Raw genomic sequence first — 24,621 nt, 5'->3', positions numbered from 1 at the left:
TATGTAGGAGAGACGATACAACAGAGTCTTTACAGACTTAAAGAGCTGTGAAAATCTCACATCCTGCTGAAAATAGTCACTGTGTTTTCTAGAGAAACTATCTGTAGAGCACATGGGTGAGAAGAATAAGAAGAAAATAATAAAATGTTACAGGTGCCAGATCAACCTGAGAAGTAAATTTGGGGTGGAGAATAGTACAAGGAAGGAGGAAGATCTAGTGGACAGAGCAGCAGAAATTAAGCATGCAGAAGGAAGCTGCTCAACACATAGTGGCTTTCTGGGGGTTGCAACATTAAAATCATAGTAAGCTCATCAAGGAAATGAAGAGCCTTGATGGTGACCAGAACATCTCTTCCAATATGTTTCTGCTTTGCTGTGCTGCTTGAGGTTATTACTAGAAACTGTTGATGACTGTACTTCCGTAAATTACCCTTTCACACCCTTGATCATTTTTGTATTGGTCAGAAGAAACCCATGTTTTGGGCATCCTCCTTGTCTGGGGACACAACTCAAAACATACATTTCACAAGCCCACCTCCTTTATGAAATTTGCACTCTATCTAGTAATTTTAAATGATAATTCAAAAACTGAAGGCACCCAATAAAATCTGGCGAGTAGGGGACTTAAACACCTTCCTTCTCAGAGCAAAAATACTTCAAATGTTTCTATCAGCTTGTAGCACCACATTAAAGTCTCAGTACAGGCTTGGAAGAAGTACAAAAGGAGATTTTTGAAAACACATGGAGGAGTAGACCCTATCTTTCTTTTCTAAAAATAACTTATTTCCTGTAATCTTTGACCTTTGAAATGCTAAATCGATGAAAAAGGTAATTAAACTTTTGACTCCAGGGTTAAAAATCATTTCATTAAGTGTTACTACAAATCTGAGTAAGCAAGCTGTCACTTGAACATTTCTAGTTCACAGGCTGATTAAAATTAAAAACAGGTTTCTCACCTAATTTCAGTAGGATGAGGTAAATATTTATTCTTTTCATTTAACAAACTTGCAATTCCCATTGTTACCTCATAGCCCTACATGTACAAAAAAGTCCTCCAGAACGTAGAGACCCTCTTCATTAAATGTCTGACTCAAATTCCTTGGTGTATGCTGTATGGACAGCTGATCTCTCAGGGTCTTACGGGTTAAGTGGAATGCATTGTAAATCCTATGTTGAAATAAATCCAAATGCTAGGGGATTCCCTTTTGATGAAGGAAACAGATGGGACATTAGGAAAGTCATACAGAGAAATTGTTAGCTGGCCATATCTGCTTGTGCAGGGCCTGTCAGTTACCACAGGCCACAATCTTGCTCCCACCTGACAGATGCACACAGATAACATCAGTGGGTCTTTACAATGTTCTCCTGTCTATGTTTCAATCTTCAAACTACTTTTTCAGATCATTCTTCTCTACCTAAGTGTGGTGATAAATAGCAGTGAGGAACAGATCTTGGGACTTGGAAATGACAGTGCAATAAACACCAAGCCTGTCTACACTGCCATGCCACTGCCTACATAAGAAGAGAGCTTCCTTCACCCCTTCACACCTATAGGATCATATAGGCCAAACACCACTCCTAAGGTGTTGTTTTATTCCTAAGAGATTTTCTTTTAATGAAGATCCAGAATGTGCACAGCAATCATATGGCTCTTGATATGCCCGGGGCATGTGTGCAGATCCTTTTTGTAAAAAGGGAGAATTAACTTTTTTTAGTATGCTGTTTTCAGAGAGCTAGCTTAGGGCTAGCAAAAAGGAGCAATAGAAGAGGTAAAAGTGTATGCAGCTTTACAGAAAAGACAAACATTACAAGCACTAGAGTTGATACCTACAGATCATCCATAAAGCAGAGTATTGTGAATTGTCTTTGTTTCTGTTGACTATGGTAAATGTCTCACTACAAGATGTAACAAAAGAGCCATGGGTAGAGGAAGTGGATGTAGAAAAATTGTTACTGTCAGGACATGGAAAATCTGTATTTATTGCTGAGTAATGAGAATAACAGATGGAACTTATATTTAGAATATGTGTACATATTGATATATGACTGAACTGTTGGCAGAATCATTACATCATCAGCAAATATAAAGTTCAAATTTGCTGAATCTGCTGATATTTGTGTATATTAAAGAAAATTCAACACAATGAAGTCCTGTTTGGGTTTGAACAAAGAACTTAAAATTTTAATTTTTGACTCAAGACTTAAATATTTTGTAGGGTTAGTTACTGTGGGAGAAAGGAGACATAACTCTTTTTAATTAATTGACAGACAAGCACTTAATGAAAGATTTTGTCCAAAGTTCTCTGGATTGAAAAATAAAGCATTTACTAAGTGATCAGATTGCTAAAAAGCATTTTAAAAATATTTTTTCCATAAAGCCTGTCAATATGCATGTAGGAGCTGAAATTTTTGCTCACATTTTTGATAAGAGGGGATCAAATGGTAAATAAAATGAAGATGCATAAGATGATGCACTCAGTACTAGCTATTGCTGGAATATGGGAGTAGCTTCTATCCCTAATTCTGACACCATCCTGCTGTATTATGTTGAATTCATTATTTTGCCTTCTGTGCCTCCCTTTCCACGTAGTATCCTTTACTGGATTTCCTTAGACAATAATTATTTAAAGGCACTTGCAATCTTTCTGTAAATCATCCACCCTGACCCTTACTCTTACAATAATGTGAGCACATAAGAATAATGAGCAATACTTTTATTTGTGGGTAAGTACTTACACTTTGATAGCCATCCCTTTACAGAAATTCTTTTGTCATATAGGGCATTGATCACAGCATTCTGGGAGTCACTGTGCTTTTTTCCCTTCTTTTCCTTTTTTTTTCTTTCCTACTAGTAAATAGGCATGGTCTCAACCAATATTTAGTCTTTTTAGTGCAGTACATGGGAGCTGGTGCATGCAGTAGTCAGCAGCACTACTAGTCCTTTGTGTGAGTCCAAAAATAATCAGCATTTTGCACAATCATCTCTGGACAACAATTTTAACCCAACAGACTTTATCAATTGTGGATTTTTATCTAAAAGTCAAGTGTTTTCTAAAGTTCTCCCATGAAAAAAATCAAGGATAAATGGAGATCAGATATTGGAACTGCAAATATATAAATACTATGTATGTTCTGATAGGCATTTCTGAAGAAGTCTGAATAGCAGATAACACAATAAAATTCAAGATAGAATTCAAATTAATAATAAAAATAATAATAAAAATACCCACACATTTATTGAATTTTTATCAAATCTAACTTCATATAATTTTGACCTGGAACCCCATACTTAATTCCATTTCCTAAACAGAATGAAAACTCCTGGGAAGAATTTCATGCAACAGTCATGCTTTAGAAAGAAGATAAATAGTAGGATCTTTATAAGTTCTCTGTGGATGAAGATGCCTTTCCCAAAGAAAAGGCTGCACAAAAACCACTATGCACCTGAAGAAGATGAAAAGGCACAGGACCTGCTTGTTTACCAACTTGTGAAAAAGTAACTTATCGTTATATTATCTACTAGTATTTCTTAACACAGTGTATTTGTCATCTTACCCAAGATTCTGTCATTCTTAGAACTCTGCTGACCTCCAGTACTAGTTGAAAGGTCCTCTGGTATAGGCATAGGTTCATCTGGATCATCAGGGACATCACTAGTTGGAGGACTTTCCTTTCCTAATAGTGAGGAGAGCATCAGTTAGTTGTCAGAGTAGCCTCATTTTCACATAATACAATAAGAGAAACCACAAACCAAATAAAACTTAAAAAAACCCCTAAGCCCTATGAAATCATGATATTTAGGACCAAACCCTACTCTCCTGCAGAGAAAACTCCTTATGAATACAGGAGAATTAAATTTTTTAAAAGAATGCATGCCAATGTCTCCAACAAATTTACTGAGTCTGGATACACAGTTATTAGCCCTACCATTTTGGATATTTGTGAGATATGGATGTTTTCCAGCTACTATGCTCAGAAGATCCAAGTTAGCCAACACAGACTGACAGATTACAAAGGTCTTTAAATAGACATCATTCGTAAAAACTCTTCTTTCTTCCACAAGTTGTCCTTGAGAACACATCTATATTTTCTTCAAAGACATAGTGAAGGTTAAACCACAGTAATTCTGGGGCTCCAAAAGAACTATCTCAAAAATAAAGTTTTATCTTCAACTAAAAATGCAGCTACAATGCCAGCAAGCTTCACTAATACCCATAGATCAAGAACTGGCTGGTCATTGTGCCTACAAGTAGTGAAGCGCCTGTAGGTACAAGGACTTCTTAAACATGTAGTATTGGCAGAGTTCAGTAAACACGTAATTTCGAGGATTTTATTGTTTTCTATTTGCAAATAGGAAAAAAAACCCGCCCCAATATCTTGAGTACAAAAGGTTTTTCAGAGGTAGTTTAGTGCTTTAACACATTCTAGGTATTGTGGAACTGTTTCAGTGCTCTCTTGCTAAGTATTGTGCTTCCAGAAATGGCCAGGTTTCCTGATTCAGCCCTCAGTCACAGCATACATCTCCTACCCACAGAACTATCACTGTCTTGCAGAACTTCTTTTAAAATGACTGCATACATCTCTAACAAAAGCATGCCTTGGAAACATCTACTGAAGGAATTATCTAAGTGATTAGTTTCATTGACTATTACTAAAAGACTGGCCTTTGCATTAATAGCAAAGAATAGAACAGACCCAGAGCACAATTTAAATGCAGTAATGTTCACATAAGACCCTTGTCTCAAAAATGGAGATGTTACCAAATTGCATTGATGAAATCTGTTAGACATCCTGTGGCAATTGGCACACTGATAAGGGAAGTAATTGTATGGCACAAAGCTCTGGCAAATTAGTGGGTTTTTTTCCTAACAAGAATTCTGTCATTAAAACATAAACATCAATTAAACCTTAAAACACTTACCATAAATGGAAAAAATAAACCAAATGTTGCTTACTTTAGTGATAGCAGTTTAGTGGTGCCAGTTATGGACTTGATCTGAATGAAATAAATGATTTCCTCCCTGTCTTCAGGATGGATCAAAGCATTGTGTTTTCCCATCTATACTGATCATAATGGGGAAAAATTACAGGTAGTTTTAAGCCATCTTCCAAATTAGCTGTTTTGGGTTGTTTGCACAAACCTATGTTTAATTGAATGAAATGAGTATGTGACTGCATTTCTTAATGCCACGCCTATCAAAATGTGGAATAATCGCAGAGCAAGGGTTTTGTGAGCAGCATCAGGTAAACCATCCCAAACTGCGGCCAGAGGACTCCAGAGCATTGAAGAAACAATCCTGCACTGGCACGGGGACAAACTACATGATTTAATAAGGTCCCCTCATAAGAATACCCCTTCTGTGGGGTATTCTTAAATGGGCAAAATCACACCCACTGGATCCCAGTGCAAGAGCAAAAGCAGGTTGCACAAATGTACAAGAGGGAATATGAATTTTACAGCAAAGGAAAACAAAAGAAGGAAGTAAGTTAATTTTTTTTTTTTTTTTTTTTTTTTTTTTTTTGCCATTCACTATTTAGCTCCTTATTTAGTTATTTCTTCAGATTTCTGGGATGTAGGGAACTTACAGAACTGAGAGCAACTTTCCATTGCAAGTCCTAACCTGCCAAGCTGAGATATCTCTTACAGATAAGATGCACAAGCTGAAATATTTCAGTTTGTTCAATACATTTCACTCTACACAAACAAAACCCAAAAACCCCAGAGGTTCAATTAGAGGGCAAGCAAGAGCCTGGCAGCTCTCTTCACATTACATGTAAGTTAAGGAAATTTGTTAAGATGTAACAGTAATCCAAAGCTACCTGCATCTTCCAAGGATCAAAGTGTGCTGCCAGTTACAACAATGGACATTGATGCTTTGACTGAATCTTGGCTGAGAAGAACAATTATCCTAAAAATCTGAAGACTATTTTTGACTACAAACCAATATAAACTCCTAATATCAGAACTATGGGATAACAGATAATAGACAAAATAATATCTTTAAAAGTGTGCTATTAGGCATCCTACTATACATAGTCTAAGTAGGATACTTTGAAGTCAGAGTAGTCTTTTTGGAATAGAAACCTGTTAGCAGAAGAGTACATTTGCAGTGGTGAACTCTTTGGTTCACTAAATGGGTATCAGTCTTCTACTTGCTAAATTAATAGCAGTTTGCCCAGTATGAATCAGACTCGCCTCATGGACTTGGTGGGGCAGAAGCTGGAGATCAAGTCTGCTTCTCTCTTTGCAGGAGACTGCAGTTAAGAAAATTTGGTAAATTTGTCTTTAATGACCCATTTAATATAATTTGATTTCTTCTTGTTACACATGATTGAGAAATCCCTACATGCAAAAATACAGGGCAAAACTAGTGGATTTAAAATAGATCTATTTCTTGAACTTTGTCTCTTGGATTCTATTCAAATATGATAGAGCATCGTATTTGTATTTCATGCCTTAACTGCATTTAAATCATTACACCATGGTAAGTTCATTTCTGCATGGCAATCTTACACATACACTGAATTTAGAAATAGAAGGTGGGGTGAGGAAAGGTAGGAATGCTTCCATTTTAATTTCAAACAGACATACCCAGAACAACAACTGGTCAAAGGAAAAGGAGGTAAACTCAACCCCAATACCTAGTGGCCACTACCGGGGAAAATTATTCGCAAGTCACATAACAAAACAAAGTAGCATAAGAAGTGAGGTATAAAAAATAGAATCTAATCTTGGGGTGAAGGGGGTGGGGTTTTTTGGTTTTTTTGACTGATTAATTATTATGAAGAGCCACTTAGCTGTAGAATTGAAGTTCTGTTTCTGGTACTGCCACTGACTTGTGTTGCTGTTGGTTAAGTCATAAATAGAAAGAATTACAACTGCAGGCTGTATCAAATATTCCTTCATTTCAATTTGCATCTCTGCAAGATGGTCTCAGATTTTCAACACTGCCATTTCTGTATAAAAATAGTCAGAGAAAAGCCTAACCTATTAGTGATGCCTGGCAAGACCCTCAACTTCTCTCTATTTGAGTTTCCTCATCTCTGCCCCAGAAATATACTTGAAGACATAAAGAAAGAGAGGAAGGGAAAAAGCTGCCCAGTTCAATAAGGTTTTAGTATCCTTTATTTCTATCAAAGTCCTGGTGCTCCTTTAACATGTACATCCAGATCTGAGAATGATTCAGTTCCTGCCAGAAGTGTGCTGCTGGTGCTATGACTGTTGAAAAGAAAGCCAGGGCAGGATGTCTTATAGAAATCTCATTCCCTATCCTTTCACAAACAAAGGTTGGGTGTGTGTATTTAATATTGAGGGTTTCTTCTTCCTGCTTTTGCAGAGTGCAGCACAACCTGGTTTGTTCTAGGAGATCTCTTAATGTTAGATGTGGAAACATTTGTACCGTTTTTTCACCTTCCTTAACTGTTAGGCCCCAGAACTGAGGAAAAAAAAAAAAAAAAAAAAAAAAAAAGAAAAAAAAAAAGAAAAAAAGAAAAGCAAAAAAAGAAAAAAAGGCAGGAAAAATACTGCTTGTTAAGTGAGATATTATCTGTGTTTTCTGACTCTTCTGTATGGGTGCCGGATACCATTTGGTTAAATGTATGTCAGCTCTTTCTTCATTTCAGAACTGCAACTGCTTGTCTCATGAAATATCACTTTCAGGAGAAAAATAAAAAGTGTGAACTCTGTGCTAGTCACACAGTATTTCAGTTCCTCTAGGAGTCAGCCATGCCTGGATTCCCCGAGGTGGGAATGTCTGTGTGCATGCAGGGTTTGGCTCACTCACATTAGTTTTATACTCTCCTGGCCTGGTTGGCCACTGCCACACCTGAGTCAGCTGCAGCTGCATAAAGCACATGGCTGCACAACGCTGTGTCTGAGCTGGGGTGACTGTTTTTCTAGAGACCTTCTTCATTTCTGGGTTGAAAAACAAAAACAGCCCCAAAGAAACCCACCAAACCAAATTTGTTTTTTAATTTACATTTTTTAAAAACACAACCAAGTGTGCCAGTGAACCAAGTCCCCTAATTTCACAGGCCCAGAGAGCCAGCTATACCTGATGAGCAATACTGATAAAACAGGAGAAATAAGTAAGTGTTTTACAGTTGACAGGACCATCTCACACTCCTGAAACTGTGCAGTTGTTTAACTGGTTCCCAACTTATAACAGGGCTGCCTTATCATGCAAGGAAGCATCCCAGAAGCAAGTAGAAACCCAGGAAAATACAAGGGGAAAAAAATCCTTTAATCAGTAGTAGACGTTACCTACTTCTTTCTCATGGGTTGCATTCACCAGACTATGAGGAAGAAGTAGGTAACATCCCTGTACCTCCAGATCCTCTACTTTTGAGGTCTAGTAAGAGCTTACAAAGAGTCAGTATCTGAACCTAATCAGACAAATGCTCATTACCAGAAGGTGAGTTCCCACATAACTCTTACCATAAATGAAAGTAAATTAGGAAGTTCTTTCTTTGGCCAGTTGTTCATAAATCCAGCTAACAACCCAATACAAGTCACAGCTCACAGAAAGTACCAGATGCTCAGTGACAGAAACGGCAGGAAGAGTCCAAAGCAGACTTTCTTTAATCTGTTTGTGTAGGTCTCCCTCGTATCAAAGGTAACTTTCTTTTTCAAGAAAACCCTCTCTCATTGCAGAATAGTACTATTGCATGCTATGCTAGAAAAGCTAAAAGGCACAGCAAAATACTACAGTGGTTCAACTACAGAAAACTTTGAGATTCACAAATTACAGGCATAAATCTACTATGTATATATTTACATATATACAAGCATTCAAAATGGCAAAGTTCCTCGTAAGTTTTCCCTCTGAAGGGGAGAGGGAGACCACAAGGAATGCAAAGTGTTTGCTCTATCAATCCAATCAAGGCAGCATCTCCCCTATTGTTGCTCTTCATGTCAAAAGAAAAACAAGCAAGGCTCTAGTAAGAAGTAGCAGGTGTGAAGCTCAAATTCACACCACGGTAAAGAACACCACAACGGTTAGGTGGGGGTATCCAGGGTAGCCTGTGCTGCTGCAGAGGAAGAGGAGGTCAGCGTTCCCGTCTGAAAGAGCTCACGCAAGCAGGGAAGGTTTCTGCGGCAGGAAGAGGAGCTGGACTCAAATCATGGTGCCTCTCACTGCTCCAAGCAGATGCAAAGTGAATAAATGACTAAAACCCCACTGCTTTTTCTGCTAAGGCCACAAATGCTCCAGGAACTGCATGTATAGGACAGATTTTATTTCATTTACAAATTGGGTAAACATGCAACAAAGCAGTGATGTGTACATTTATCCACTTACAATTCCAAATTTGTTACCTGAGGAGCAAGTGTAACATATTTCCACAGGGCTAACTAGGAATGACTTCCCTATAATAAACATAACTAGTAATCTTCTGTTGGCATGGAAGATCATTACACTGATTTCAGACAGAAAATGTGTTTGATTTTTATTTCTCAGATGACATTGAAAGTTCTGGGTTCCAATTTCTGACAAAACTTTTCAAAAATTTTTAGAAAAAAGATAGAAAAATAACAAAAGAGAGAGGGAAAGAAAACTGTATTCATTTATTTCAGGAAAACCCAGTGACATAGTCACCCACATTGTGCCCAGACCTTTACCAGCTACCTCCTAGGGCTGGAGCCCCCAGGTCTTGAGGCAGCAGTGCCCAAGAGCTGCCTCTGAAGCAAGAGCTGCAGGCCCAGGTGTCTGCTGTGAGTGGGCTCAGCGACAGGGCTGTTGTGTTCCAGGCTGAACACTAAAAGTGAAAACTGAAAGCCATCGACCGTTGCAGCTACCAACATATTAGGGAAACTGGGAAAGACAGTAACTTGGCCTTTTTCAACTGCAGAGGCACAACAATATGAATATGTTTTATCTCACTAAGCCATTTTTTTAAGGAACTAATTTCCAAGGAAGTCAAGGGTACCCCAAAGAATATCAATATGGGGTAAGGCTGCAAAATCCTATTCATGCAACTACAGGGCAAGTTTTAGAATCCCAAATTCTCTCCATTTAAACATATTTCAAAATTTCATCTTGGACAAAAACAATTACAAGCATAAAGACTCATGCCAATCAGTTTTCATTTTCTTTTTTCTTTTTGCTCTTTTGACTCCTTTTTTTTTTCCTTTCTGTTTTTAACATGATTAAAGAAAACTGAATGCTTTGGAAAAAAGTCAAATAATCCCATATAGTAAATACAGTTTGTTTGCTTTTAGTATTTGCCCCCTCTCACTTGGTGAACTTCGTTTATTCTATATTTATTTTGTAACAATCAAAATTTTGCTCCCAAAAGAAATGGTGTAAACTTGCACCTGACCATGCTTTAGGGATACGCTACCACAGGTTTAATGCAAAATTACATCTATGCTTCTATATTCCCTTGATGTTTGTATTTACACAGTCCCTTTTAAAAAATCCATGCACCATTGGGCTTGATATCAAGAGATATCATTAATTATATCTCAATTCCCGCTTTGGTTTTAAAAAAGAACTAAAGCAATTTTATTGACAAAAAGAAAAACATTGTATTGTGCTAGAAAGATGAGCAGGAATTTAGTATTTTTTTTTTTGTAGAAGTAAGGACCTCACCTGAAACCTGGGACATATCTTGAGCCTCATCTGTTTCCATTTTCCTCAAGTTATCTGAGAAGAGAGGAAAAGCTTTATGTTAATGTAAAATAACACACACATACACACACAGAAAAAGAGAAAAAAAACCCACCTCACACACATAGAAAGAGAAAGAAGGGGAAAGGAAAAAATCCCCTTTGCTATTTAACTATAAGATTATCTGGGAAGAATAATGTATTTTTCTCTTTATTTCCTCCCTGCATACTTGCTGGAGTATCAGACTGGCACAGACCTTGATCCTTTGAAAAACAGCATTACAAAGATTTATAAAAATATCATTACAAGCACAGGAGGACCAAATTTGTTATTTATTGTTAATTTCCTACTGCATAATAACCCAAAATGCAAACTGACTGCAACAAAATTAAGCAGAAAATTAAATGGCCCTGGGTCATTGTAGGCACAGAATTCATTCTCTTGGTTGATCCATAGTTATGTTCTTTCTAATTTACTGAGCATGCATCGATGAACCTTGAGTCAGCTTGGTGACACACGTACAATCAGCAATCAAAAACCGAAGCAATTTGCTGAAGAATGTCTCATTTACCCAGGCAGGGCTGCATATCTGAGCAGCAACAGCCACTACCTCCATTAATAATGAATACACCTCCAGCCACAGCAGATGGGCAGAGCAGCAGCTCCAGGCTTTGGCCCCTCACTCGCCCGGGAGCCCTTCCCTCAGATCGCACCAGCCTGGCGCTGCACGGGGGAGAAGTGCAGCTCCCGAAAATAGCGAAACAAGCCCAAGAGGGAGAAGGAACCCATGCCTTCCTGTTTTGCTGACAGATGGCTGGCTCCACGGCATGGTAAGCGATACCAGGAAGCTCCTGCCCTCTGCTTGCAACACACCATCTTCCGAGGAGCCAGCGACCAGTGACCACAAGCACCAGGGAGAAGCGTGTGGAGAGTTATTGGGGTAGAAGCAAAACTCAGGTTCTCAATCAGAAGGGGACCCTACAGGTCCCAGGGCTCGAGTACTGGCTACAGACAGCTGGTGGCCCCTTGGATAACAGATGTGCTGCTGGAGCAGGTAGTCCCATCAGAACTTGCTCCCCACCTTGAAGTATGGCTTGGGCAGCTGAGGCAGCCTCAGGTGGGGAGGGGACAAAGAGCCAACAAGCTCTTTGTTCAGCCGTGGAATGTTAGGTCACATCTTCACCTGCTGCAGCTGGCTCCACATCCTACCAAGCAGAGAAGCTGTTCTTTGCTGTTCCTTGTAACTGAGATGCTTGCACTGTCAAGCCTGCTTCCTGGAATTAAACCAGCATTTTCTTGAGGGATGGAAGCAGAGAAGGATGTAGTTCGAGCTCCTGGGAAAGGTTTCAACTTTATCATAACGTTTTTAGCCCAACTTCCCTGATGATTCTTTTCCCAAAACAAGATCCTCAGCCTGGTCTCCAAAAATTTGAAGCAGGAAAGTGTAACAGCTATTAATGATAGTATTTAATAATTTCATAAAGTTTATGGTCTACTCACTTGCTTCTGAATGTCAACAGTACATCTCAAATCCAATATATTGCTGCCCCCCCCTTCCAACCTACAAATCCTGGCTTTCCTCATCAGGCCCATGCTAGAATGGTAAAAAGAGAGTGTGTAGGCTGCAGGGCCACAGAAGATAGGATGTTGAACAGTTTATGGTCTATCAAGTTTGCAAAAAACATCGGGTGTTCTTAAAGAGGATTCTGGCTCTTGTACACATACTGCAACACTGCTTAATATCCAGTAATGCTCCATCTTGCTTTATTCTGCACCTAAACTTTAATTCCAGACAAGCAATTTGTTTAACATCTATATATAGTTCTCAGAAATTACTACAGCCATTTTTGCAAAATGCAAAAAGCCACCTTCCACTCAATAATTTGCATCAGTTCCTATGGGACTGAAGAGCTTTCAATAGGTCCATTTTTAATAAAGTAGTCAGTGGGGAAAGCAGCTTCTCTTGCAGGAGGGAAAACCCTATAATTGTTGCCTGCTCAGTTACTGGAAGCATGGTGTATTTACGGCAGGTGGTAAGGTGCAAGTGCCTTACTTCTCCTGCAATTATGACTGAACACAAAGAAAGCAAAGAAAGAAATGTGAATGCATTTTATCACTGCCTTCTGGGGTCACCCAGCTACTATTAATCAGTTGATTAGTACATATTTTTCCAGAGGACAGTGAACCCTAGCCAACCAAAAAACCACCCCAAGAATATACCCACCAGAAAGGGGTCACACTCAGGAATGGCCCTTTATTGCAACTGCAACTGCCTTCTCGCTGCCGCTGGGGCTTCAGCAGGACTGGGATGCCATGGGAAGAAGGTGCAAAGAAGAAAGTTTCTTCTAGTTTTGTATTCCTGAATTTACCTGCCATTGTCATGACAAGCCTTACACTCAGCATTTCTGCAACTTAAGCCACACACTTGTCAGCTGTATTCCTTCCTGCCTCTCGCTGTCATCAAGCAGAATTCTGTTGGAAAACACTTTCCAATGGAGAAGTCCCATTTCCTGATTTCTTAAATGAAGAGCTAAACTACAGGGCTGACTTTTTTGCTTGGTGGCTTGTTTTGTTTTGTTTTTATGAAAGTAAACTGGAGTACAGTTTGTTGTGGGGTTTGGGGTATTTTTTAGTGGAATAGTCTTAGCTTGCTTTCTGTGTGGTTAGATGACTGACTGTCCTGAAACAGACACCCTCAGATCTCACACTGATGGCATCAGGATTTACCCCCAAATTAGGTGACTTTAAGACATTCGGCAAAACTGATCCATTCTGCAGGGATGAAGCACTGAGAGGAAATAGAGCTGGTGGAAAAGTGATGATGGAAAATATTTTTCCTTCCCAATCATTACTTAAAACTATTAAACATAGTTCCTAAATGTAGACTAAGATCCACAAGCACTACACAAATTGATAAAAGAAAAAGAACTTTTAAAAATCCTCAAGGGTGTTTTGAATCCCTCCCAGAGGAAGATTGTACTCTTATTGTATCTGGTAGATACCAATGAAATCTCAGCTAACTTCAGCTTAAGCCCTGTATCAGCAAAGAATATATGACAGGACATCTGGCACCCCATCTCAGTTCTGCAATTGGCCACGTGTAGGTTTTGGGTCTGTGTTTGTTAAAAGGTTTGTCACACCAGACTTGAACATAACAGGTTTTGGGCTAAATTTTAAGTGCTAAGAGTAGAACTTATCCTTTTGCCTTTGGTACGGTAAATCCGTGGATAGGAAACCATGCCCTGATTTTTCTCCCTTTCCTCTGCTCTACAATCAGCAGAAACAAGAATTGTCACTGTTTGGAAAATAAGAGATCCTATGTATGGATATGAGAATTTGCACTAAAGTATCTATTTGTTATCAATTTGTAAATCAATAAACCTTTACAATGATTTATCTAAAAGAACAATGTTTTAGAAATGTTTCTGACATAAACCCCTAAAATTACAGTCTATTTTGGTTTGCAATGAAAAAGATATTTTGTAATTTTTCACTGTTTAAGTTTTAACCATGAATCAAATTTGTCACTCGAGTAAGAAGTGTGCATGGCTTCATTGTCTTCAATGCAGTCACATCTCTTCAGGTTATCAGCTAATTTAGGAGCCTGAAGTTAGAAATCAAAAGCTGGGTGGTCACCTGACTGAAACAATCTTACTCTCAAATGCTGAACCTGTCTCACTGTCATTTACAGCAGGAAAGCGATTAGCACCTAGGTGATAACAGATAATTCTTCTATTTAGGAATACAAATAGCTTCAAAGTTTGCCCCCTTATTACAAGAGCTACAAAATAGATAAAATTCCTTTCAAAATAGATAAAATTATTTCTTCAAGGCTGTTTGGATAAGGAACTCCAACCTGTACGCTTTCCTCTTCAGAGTATGAATACCAGATTCAAAGATGAAGCTACTACAACCCTTTGGAAAAAGAATCAAATATTGCAACTTTAAATTACCGGATGATCAACATGCAGCCCTGCCCTTCTGAAGGATTATGCTTATTTTGTTTTAAATAAGGAAGCATCTAAGTGACTATGATCACACAAAAATTTTGGATTAAAGTTAGTCTGCATTTGTCCTGAAGAAAATTTACACGTCACGAATTTCCCTCCTTGCAACTTTCTATACAATATAACTCATGTTATGTCTTAATAATATATCAAAATACACACCATGAATCACTGGAAGTACTGCTGCATTTACACCTAATGTAAATTACAACCAGAAGTAGATTTAGGACATTTTAGAGTTCCAAGTGTAAAAAGGAAGAAGTCATTGTAAGGTCAAAATTTTCTAGTCTTTCAGAACACAGCAAATTAATTATTGGAAAATCTTGGTTTATTGTTTTGTCTCCCAGAAAATTCAAAAGTAAACTTCCTTGCCAAGAAAATGAATGCTTAGCATTTATACAAAGCTTCATCAATTGATACAAAACATGAGTAAGCATGTCAGTCCTTCTGCAACCCCATTCTCTGAGGATATTAAAAGATTGTAAGATTGGGTCATTGATGTGATTCAGTGGAATGACCTAATCCAATGCTGAAGACTAGCTATCCTTTCTTCTCTTCTGTGTTTCCCAAGCTACATATGTACTGACTTCTCTGGGACAAGATGTGCTGCACACTCAGCACAATGGAACCTCACGCTAAGGAAATGAAAACACAAATGCTGATACTTGTGGAGCCACTTTGGTCCTATGCCAGCACACCTAAACTCAGAGCTGTCCTTCCATCTACAGAGAGCTCTACCTCTGGACTCCACAAACGTACACCACATGCAGCTGCATGTTTCCTGACAATTCTTAGGTGTAGCCATGCTGAGCAGACAGAAAGGTGCCTGAAGGAACAATTCTGTCCTGGGTGCTGCCCGCAAGGGGCAGGTACACATCCATGGAACCTCAAAACAGAAAATAAGCACTCACAAAGTCTTGAGGGGAGGGGAAATAAACTTTCTACAAGGGACCTGGTGCTCTGCAGGTGCTTTTACAAATATAAGAAGTAAGGGGAACATGCATTCCTCAGTGGTGGCAACTTTGGGTTAACTGTGAAAAACAAGCAAAGAGGCAAACCCCAGCTTTACTTCCACAGCCACCTTGGGGAAAGGCCTGACTGTGCCACCCCGACTTCTGTAAGCAGCCCCATGGCAGGAAAGGGACTGCTCACACTGGCCACTGGAGGAGCTGCCTCTAATGGAGCTCTGGTGCGTGAGCACGTCTCATCTTTGAGGTCTCACATGTCTCATTGGCTCCCCATCACACTTGGTGCTTCACCTTTAGCAAACTAGAACTCCAACAACTACAACCATAAAACCCCAATTTCCTTGAAAACATAAATTGAAGTGAAGCTCCTAAAATGGGGTCCTAGATTCAAGCACCTAAGACACATAAATAGAAGTTTAATAAATAAATTCATAAAGGAAAAGGACGTTGCAGCCTGAAAAACACAGTAAACTCCTATAGCCCTTAACATACCTGACAGGAGAATTTGCACATTAAAAACAGGTAAGGAGTGGTATCATCATACATGTGTCATCAGTTTTTTGGAGTTTAGGCTGCAAGTTGCATCTGCCTGAAGAACAATAGTTCAGCTGCATTTCTAATTGCACCAGAGGGTCTCAACCTAACAGAACCAAGCCCCTCGTATCCATGGAAGTCAAGGAATATAGGGCAACAACCAAGACAAGAGGTGAATAAAGACACCTTTCTAAAAGGATTTAACATTTAGCTTCATTTTAAACCAAAGAGCTAAGATATATATATATATATATAAACAAACAGACTTGTAACTTCATGTACAAATGTGCTAAATAGGTTAAACATGTAACAGGAAGACTGTTAAACATGCAAAAAAGATAATCTGTATTGTATAACCAATCTTTGAATACTTAAAGAAAACTGCTAGAATTCTACAAACTCGTTTTAATTAAAAGCATTCAATATCTCAGCAAGCAGCTGATAATTAGCTTTATTATAGTAATTTAATATGCTACACTTCACAATCTCTGTGAATGACTCTACTTTAGAACCATTTTAATTCTATTTTTAATTTCCGCCTCATCACACAGCTCAATGTAAATAATAACTACCAAGGTGAGGGGTGGTCCTTTCTGAAAACTGAGAGAAGTAATGAGCACTTCAACGTCCTTCCCTTTCTGTTCAAAAAAACAAACCAAATACTCCAGGTCTTTTAAAGGACTACATTAAAACAGACAAAAGGATAAAACTAAGTGGATCATTTTTTTTCCCTCTGCACTAATTCTGTATTCAGCATTTTCTACATAGTAAAGGGAGATGTTTAGTTTATTCAGTCATTTCTCTATTCCTGCCTAGTGTAAATGCTGGTTAACTACACGAATTGACAATACAATTATGAGCATACAGTGAAATTTCAATGGAGAGCTCCTGTCTGCAAAATGAAGGAAGCACTGTAATTCAACACACAAGATTAAGAAAAGAACTCTGCTAACAGTGCAGATGTGAAACATTTAAATGTCTGGCACATGTAAAATTAATTTCTGTGTTAGGGAACAATTGTGAGGATGTAAAAAAAGTTGTGTCAAAGATCCTACATAATTCTCAGTTCTTTGGGAATTCTTTTTTCAAATCACTGACAAATAATAAAAGGTGCATCACGTATCATGTATGTGTTTTTCATATGTGCTCTTCCTACCATTTTCTGTGCTTGAGCTACATTCACATAACAATTCATTGTTAAAGGAGATAATAAAAAAATCCATTCTTTTATTGACTTTGTGTACAAATTACTGGACTTGATATCATTGCAAAGATGAAAAACGTTCTTGCTTCAAGTTTCTGAATTGCAACCAGAGTCATTATAAATTGTTTCCACAATATGAGAAAAATATGAAGGCAATTTTCCTAATTAAGGGCAAGTTTTATTAACTCATTAAACCCTGTCACCTTTATTCACTAAAAATCAAGCAGAAAAGTGGAATAAATTCACCAGGACAAAGAAAATGCACACGCTTCCATCTTATAAATAAACCGACTATAAAAGGTGAGGGGTGTAAATTAAGGCACTCAATCTAAGAACACAGCATATTCTCAAGAGGCCAAATCGAGCTCTTGGATATTCTTCCAGAGCTCTCACTCAAGGGGAGGCACACAGCAGATGAAGAACTGTACTTTTTCTATATCTTTATTTATCTGATTTAAAAAGCGTAGGATGTCCTCACCACAGTGTATCTAAATATTCAATAGAGAAAACATAAAAGCATCTCTTTATGTTGAGAATTTTAATTGCCAAGTGTACTGTACAATATATTAGTAGTCAATTTGTCCGAATTACAGGAGGTTTCAGTAACTCTGCTTCATGATCACAGAATTGCTTCCTAATTTCCCTTCAAACTGTTCAGGCTGTTATGGTTTATTAAAGGACATTACCAGCCTGAATAAGCATATTAGAGATTGGTGTGATTTTTTTTTTCCTGCCCTTAAATAAACCTAAAAATAGCTCCTAAAATTAAGGGAAATTAGCAAATTCCTCTACACTACATATTTTAATTAACTTATTTTGCTTTTGCAAATATTTTGGGTCAAATCCACTATGGTCAATTCCAGCTTTATACTGCGATTGCTCTGCTGCTCTCAGTGAGTTTAAACAAGCAGAAAAATGAAGCAACTCAGTGGGGAATCTGATCTCTCTTACAGAGCAAGTTTCTCTTTCACTGAGAAAGCTGGAGTAAGTGGGATCAGAAGAAGAAATATAAATCTTTCACATGAAATAAGTGAAATAAGCAAAAGAACTGGACAGTTCCCACAGCTTAAAAAATACAATGATTTCAGTGTGACTGCTCATCCAAACCCGCAGTCTGAACGCCCTTTGGAAGCATTTATACAGGAAGCATGAGTGTGCCATGCAGTTCCCGAGCCGGCATGGTCCTATCCCCAAGAATTTGCAATGGTACAAACAAAGCTAAGAATATGCATGTATCTTTCAGGACTAGGACCTGCTTTTGCAGCCACTACAGTGTTGGTAGTGAACTGCTTAGTGCAAAAACCCACTATCTCCTTGTTCACCACCTTAAAGATGGAGGAAGCTGCATTCTGAAGGAAAAGGGTAAGGCAGAAGTTGTCGAGGTTTTACTAAAGATGCATTGCAATGTACCTTAAGGGGTACACATAATTCTGTTTCAATTTAGGAAGCAAACAAAACTTTTGTTGAGTTGTAGTTAGGTTTATGTACAGATTGATGTAGGGACAAGAAGCCACAGTTGACCTTGGAAGAAGGGAGTTTTCCAGCTGAAGTCAGTCCACTTTGCTGGATAGCCACTGAAGAGAGAAAACTCCTGCAGCTACTTTGGATGAGTGGAAGGTATTTAAAGTAGCCTCCTGTTCAAAAAATGCCATGAAGCTGACAAGACTGAGGCTGTCTGCTTTGCTTCAGGTGGCATTCACACTCATCTCTAAACACTTTTCCATTCTAGTGTCGGGTGGGGGAGCAAAAATAGTCTTTGGATTACAGAAAAAATACCAGTGAAGAAATGGTCTTTCCTCTTTTGACTCCTGTATTGAGTTTCAAGCATTTTAAAAGGCTTCCCAAAGAATTATAGTCCCAGAAAATACTGATGAGAGTATTTATCTTCCACTTCTCAACTGGCATAATGTATTCCCAGTGTTCTTTCTTTCTGAGTAATTTTATACTTGCTAGAAAAGTGGTGTTTGTCACTTGGGAGGGGAATTCCAGGGGAGCCAGCAGCGCATCCTGCTTTACTCTCACAAGGATGACAACATTTTCCAAAGATTCCATTATTGCTACACTAAATTCTACTATTTTACTATGATGTTTTTTTGGTCTAATTCTATTACTTTTAATAATAGTAGAAAGTAATGACTGGTCAAAATGTAATGAAGTACATATGTGAATCTTGACCAAAAAACAAAAATTACTATGGACCCAGCTCTTCTTGCACATAAAACAGGAGGAAAAAAAAAATCCCACAAGCCTTCAATGGAAGTTTTTTCTGACATAGAGCCACACAATTAGGCTATGATCCATGACTTTCGATATCTTTTGGACTTTTTGAGAGACCATAGCCAAGAATTGTCTGCCAGAACAGCATACAATTCATTATGACCTTGTTTTCTGTTGCTGAAATACAGACTGGACCCATTTCCTTTTTTTCTGCAAAATTGTGGTGTTAGTATAAGAAGTACCTAAGCTCAAATAAAATATGTCTGGAAATGTTTTTGGCTCATTTTGGAGTTATCCAATTTTAATGATGAGAAAGAAGGTTTGCATTGTTGTAAAACTCCGTGGATTGGTTATCCAGTTACATTTCTGCATTGCTATGCAGTGGAGGCGGCAAGCAGACCAGGTTTTTGGCATTAAGGTCCACAAGGGAAAGGAAAACTGCTACAGTAATGCTGAGATGGAGACTATTGCATTTTTTAATGGTACACTGAATGCAACACAAATGACAAAGGTGTTGTTCATGTTTATATAAGAGAACAGGCAACCAGATCATTCCTGGAGGGAGCTGGGAGCTGGAGTGGAAAGTCTGAGGTATATGACAAGCTTGTCTCTCTAATGCAACTCAGGAGTATGGGACCTAGTAAAAACACACCAAGGCACTTTGCTCACTTGTAGTTAAGTAGCCACCCTGAGAAATACTCGGCTGGAATAAAGGATGCACATAGGATCAGTGCCTCAGCTTCTCCAGTTACTGATAGGATGAAGAGAAAAAAGAAAAAGAGTCCTCTGCCCTGTCTTCTTATCATTACTTTGGCCCAGAGACATTAGTGATTCCTCTTCAAATACTAGGATCCATCAGTCATTCCTGACTGAATTAGGACAGTCAGTACAATTTCATACTACGCTTCTGTGTTCCTTTCATTTCCCCTGGAAGCCATACCCAGTAGGTAGAGGACTCTTGTAAGGATCAGTGCATTAGGTTTGAAGTCCTGGATGCTGGGGATGCCCAGCACTGGACTTCCATTGACTTTAGTCTGGTCAGTCTTCTCACTCAGTGGATAAACCTGATTTCTCCTTGGATTTCATCTTAAATTTACCTTATAATTAGGGACATAATTACTTTTTAATTTTTTTTTTAAATAAACTTGCAGTATATCATGTTCTGAGTTTCACCTACTTTACTCAAAAGAAAAAAAGAACACCACACGGGTAGTCATCAATACTAAGACTTGTGAGAAGATCTTTATGGCTGGAAGGAAGGGTGGGGTAATAGAAACATGAACTACGTGAAGTGCAGAGCTCTGCAGTATATGGGACACTTCGCCCCTGCAGTTCTGCTACAGACAGCTATCATAAGGACATAAACTGTTTTAAGAATTCTTGGTCTTGCACATGGTCTGCACTTGGTTTCTCATGTCTCCAGGCTTCAGTTTCAAAGGCTTTGATAAAGAAGTAAGGCATGCAGCCATCTAACTAAAACTTGGTAGAGTTTTGCTAAGAATTGAGGGGGTGGGGACATAAGGCACTCTAAGCAGTATATCTTGTGTTTTTTATTCAGTTTTCTGACTACCATGAGTTAAAATCAAAGCAGAACATGCCAATCTTAGAAAGAAGTCTATGCATGGAAGCAATGAAACCTTTTCTAAAAGAGACACAGTGTCAACTACTGTATCTACTATTATATTAACCCATGAATGGGCCATTTTCATGGTAACACGGGCAAATTCATTCCCACTTTTTGGACTTATATTTTCCCTCAGTAAAGAAGAGAACAGAGAATAAGCAAAGTTACCTAAGTGCGAAAATTTTGTTTGGAAAATTCAGAAGCTAAAGGCATTGCATCCTTCATTTTTCTATTTCACTAAGGCTTCAAATACCTTAAACTATTCGATTCACTAGCAAGGTGAGAGAGCAGTGCCACAAGCCACTCAGCACATGCTCCTGCTTAGCTGATTCACATAAAGTATTTCCAAGTATTTGAAAGGAATTTTAGTATCTATTTCTAAATGCAGCATATTAATACGCTTTTTCTTTACATTTCAATGATAATTTATAAGGTTTAACACAGCCATAGTCATTAGCGAGTCACACTCCGTGGTACCGCAGAGTGCGCGTGAGTTACAACTGATGCGAGCAGTCAACTGAAACTAACAAAGCGTGGCTTTTAAAGGATTTGGACCTTACAAGGCATTACAGCTTCAAATTTTAAAACTAAACTATTAAAGTCCAGAAAATGGGTTGTTAATGTGAATGCACAAAATATTATATACCTGGTTTATTTAATTTGGGTAGGGTTTGGACATCCGGACAGTAAATGTAACCTTGGTACCATCCAGATATCAGAAAAAAATACATAGTCAAAAAGCTCTAACTTCTAGCCTCCACACAAAGTCCTTGAAGACACTTCTTGCACTAAGATTCAGTGAAATAAATAAATAAATAAATAAACATAAAAAAGAAAGAAAAATTAAAAAGAGATAACATTATATTCCTCTACAACAATTTACATAGTTTAAGCCAGTGGCCATACAGGTCTAAACATTCCTCCATTCCACAAAACATCACTTTTTTCGATAATTTGCAATCATACACTACAAAGTTTTCTGATGCAGTATTATTGACAATTTTGGAAGCAGAATGCTTTGCACAATGTCTGGCAGTGATACCATACCTTTTTAACCAAGGTAGAAAAGTAATCCAAGAAGTAATCAGGTTTCTCGAAGCACAAAATTTAAAGTTTCCTTAGAACCGACTGCTGCAGTGGGAACTCATTTCTTCACACACAAAGTTTCTAACTACACGCATCTTCTTTAGCAACGACAACAGAGCGAAACTGCCCCTTCACAGAGAGGGTGACTTTGCCGAGCAGGGTGAAAAAACCCTCCAGCTGTGCGACAGGCTGTATGGCAAGGAGGGAAACTTCTGGTGCCACCGCTATTCGGAAGTCAGCAACTTCTCTAATGCCGTTCCCCTCAAACGCACTGGGGCTGCTAATTTTACAGTTTCCTAATAGTTTTTACGACGTCCGTACCTGCCTCCCCTCTGCAAAGCACAGGCGCAAGCACTGGGAACGCGGGCTTTGACTGAACCTAAGTGCTGGAGCTGACTCGAGGAGAGCACAGACCAATCCGCATTTGAATCAATGAATACTCCTCGGCCAGCTCCTCATGGCTACTCATCTCTGAAATTTTAAGGAAGCGCTCTAAAACGCCTGGATTACACTCGAGCTCTATGTTCGGCTCCATGTTTTCAAATTAAAAAAAAAAAAAAAAAAAAAAAAAAAAAAAGAAGTGCGGGACGGGGAGAAGGGGAGAAAGGGATGGGATGGGATGGGATTGGATGGGATGACTCTGCTCCGCAGTTTCCCACTTAACGCGCCCGGCAACTTCTCCGCGGCAGCCCGGGCTCTGCGCGGCCCCTCCTCACCCGGGGCTGACCCCCCGCTCGCCCTGGGGGCCGGTGCCCGCCCGGGCCCCCCGCCCCGCGGTACCTGCTACGCCGGGGCCGGGGCCGGGGCCGGGGCGGGCGGCAGCTGTGGCGGCGCGGCTGGCGCCGCTCCATGTGCCGGCTCTGCCCCGCGGGCGGCGGCTCCGCGCCCGGTCCCTCCCCCGCCGCTCCGCCCGCCCCGCGCGGCCGCGCCCGCTCCGCACCCGCGCACGCCCCTCCATCCCCCCGCCGCCGGTGCCGGGGCTTGGGACGGCGGCGGGCGACCCCCGGGGCGGAGGGACTTTGACCTGCCCAGAGGTACCTGTTCCCGGGGCGCCCCGCCGGCTGCGCGCAGCTGGGAGAGCGGGAGAGCGGCCGGGCTCGTTCGGTGCCGGGACTCGGCTGTCCCCGCACGGCGGGCGGCGACCGGGCACAGCGATACTGCTGGGAGTCACGGGCCGGCAGGTGCAGACATCCACCTGTAATACTCCAGAGCTGAGGGGTTAGATTATCCTTCTTTACTTCAGCCCGGTCTTTCGTATCCCGTGCAAAACGCGTCCCGCGCTTTTTGCGCACTTGAATGCAAGGGCCGGACCAGAATTTAAGTAACTTACTTAAAATCGGTAGCGGAGACAGTCGCTGCAATCCAGACCTTACTCTTCAGTCCGGAGGGCACGGCAAACCTGATGGAAATTACTCATGCTTAAGAATTAAGCACATTTACACTCTGTGGAGGATGAGGATCTCAGTTTTTTGCTGTGCTTCAGTTCCTCATCCTCAAGATGTGGATAACAAATACTTCCTTTCTCACATCCTACCTTTATCTCTGCTCTCATGTGACAAAAGTTTAGCCATAGCTTTATGCATGTGTATAAATGAGCTCATGGACTTAAACTGAAAAAAAAAAAAAAAGTTAAACAAGCACGTAGGTACTTGAAAGCTCAGGAGCTTAGAATGGAAGCTTTTTGAAACAGAAACTGTTTATTGCTTCCTAAAAGTTTCTACTGTACACCAAAATTAGGTCTCCGAGGGTAAGTTGGGCTTTTTTTTAGAACAGAAATGGCAAGACTGTACCCGGGGATTTATTTCAGGCACTCCTTCCCTCAGAGAAGCTCTGCAGATGTGACTGCTGTGTGCTTCACAAACTGGGACAGTATCTGGGTATGCCTGAGATGAGTCAGGTAGACATGGTGCTTCTCAATATTTTGATTTTTCACGCTGCATATTTAAAGAGATGTAGAACCCTGCTTTTATTGTAACTTATAAGTAGGCTTTATGGATCTGATGGGGTTGAAATTCAAAGGGAGATTCTCCTCATATTTACTCCAGAAAACCCCCATATCTTCCAGCAGGTTTGCATGCAGGGAATCAAGAGCATTTGCTGAGTAGAACACCTGACACTCCCAGGTAGTTAAAAAAAAAAAAAGAAAAGAAAGAGATTTACAAACGGTCCACAAAAAAGATCCACAAGGCACCATGTGCCTTGCAGTTAGTGCTTTTCTCCAGCAAATCACAAAGAGCTCATCCTCAGCAGGACCAGGAATACAGGCAGGAAGAGCTTCACCAGATACCGTCAAAAGCAGAAGCTTCTAGTTAACTCAAGGGAACTCAGCAACTTTCCAACTTACTTTGGATATTTCAAAGTAAAAGGACTG

At 39.6% G+C, this 24,621-nt stretch overlaps 1 protein-coding gene across 12 annotated transcripts in view; it reads right to left on the bottom strand.

The window, feature by feature from the left end:
- IKZF1 (IKAROS family zinc finger 1) overlaps positions 1-23,711 on the bottom strand; it is a 69,530-nt gene extending 45,819 nt beyond the window's left edge. For 7 of the 12 annotated variants that reach the window (XM_083858469.1, XM_083858478.1, XM_083858475.1 and 4 more), the window contains exons 1-3: positions 22,212-23,390; positions 10,593-10,646; positions 3,556-3,675 (exon numbers count right to left, since the gene is read on the bottom strand). In XM_083858469.1, coding sequence (XP_083714595.1) covers positions 3,556-3,675; positions 10,593-10,632 — 160 coding nt within the window. In that variant the 5' untranslated portion in view covers positions 10,633-10,646; positions 22,212-23,390. Of the gene's footprint in view, positions 1-3,555; positions 3,676-4,955; positions 5,058-10,592; positions 10,647-22,211; positions 23,391-23,580 lie in introns of those variants that run through there. The other 5 variants (XM_083858474.1, XM_083858471.1, XM_083858472.1 and 2 more) reach the window with 3 other exon arrangements.
- Positions 23,712-24,621: the final 910 nt, after the last annotated feature.

The sequence above is a fragment of the Zosterops lateralis genome (genome assembly GCF_965231275.1).
Source record: "Zosterops lateralis genome assembly, chromosome: 1".
Lineage (NCBI taxonomy): Eukaryota > Metazoa > Chordata > Aves > Passeriformes > Zosteropidae > Zosterops > Zosterops lateralis.
This window is presented reverse-complemented; position numbering and strand designations above follow the sequence as displayed.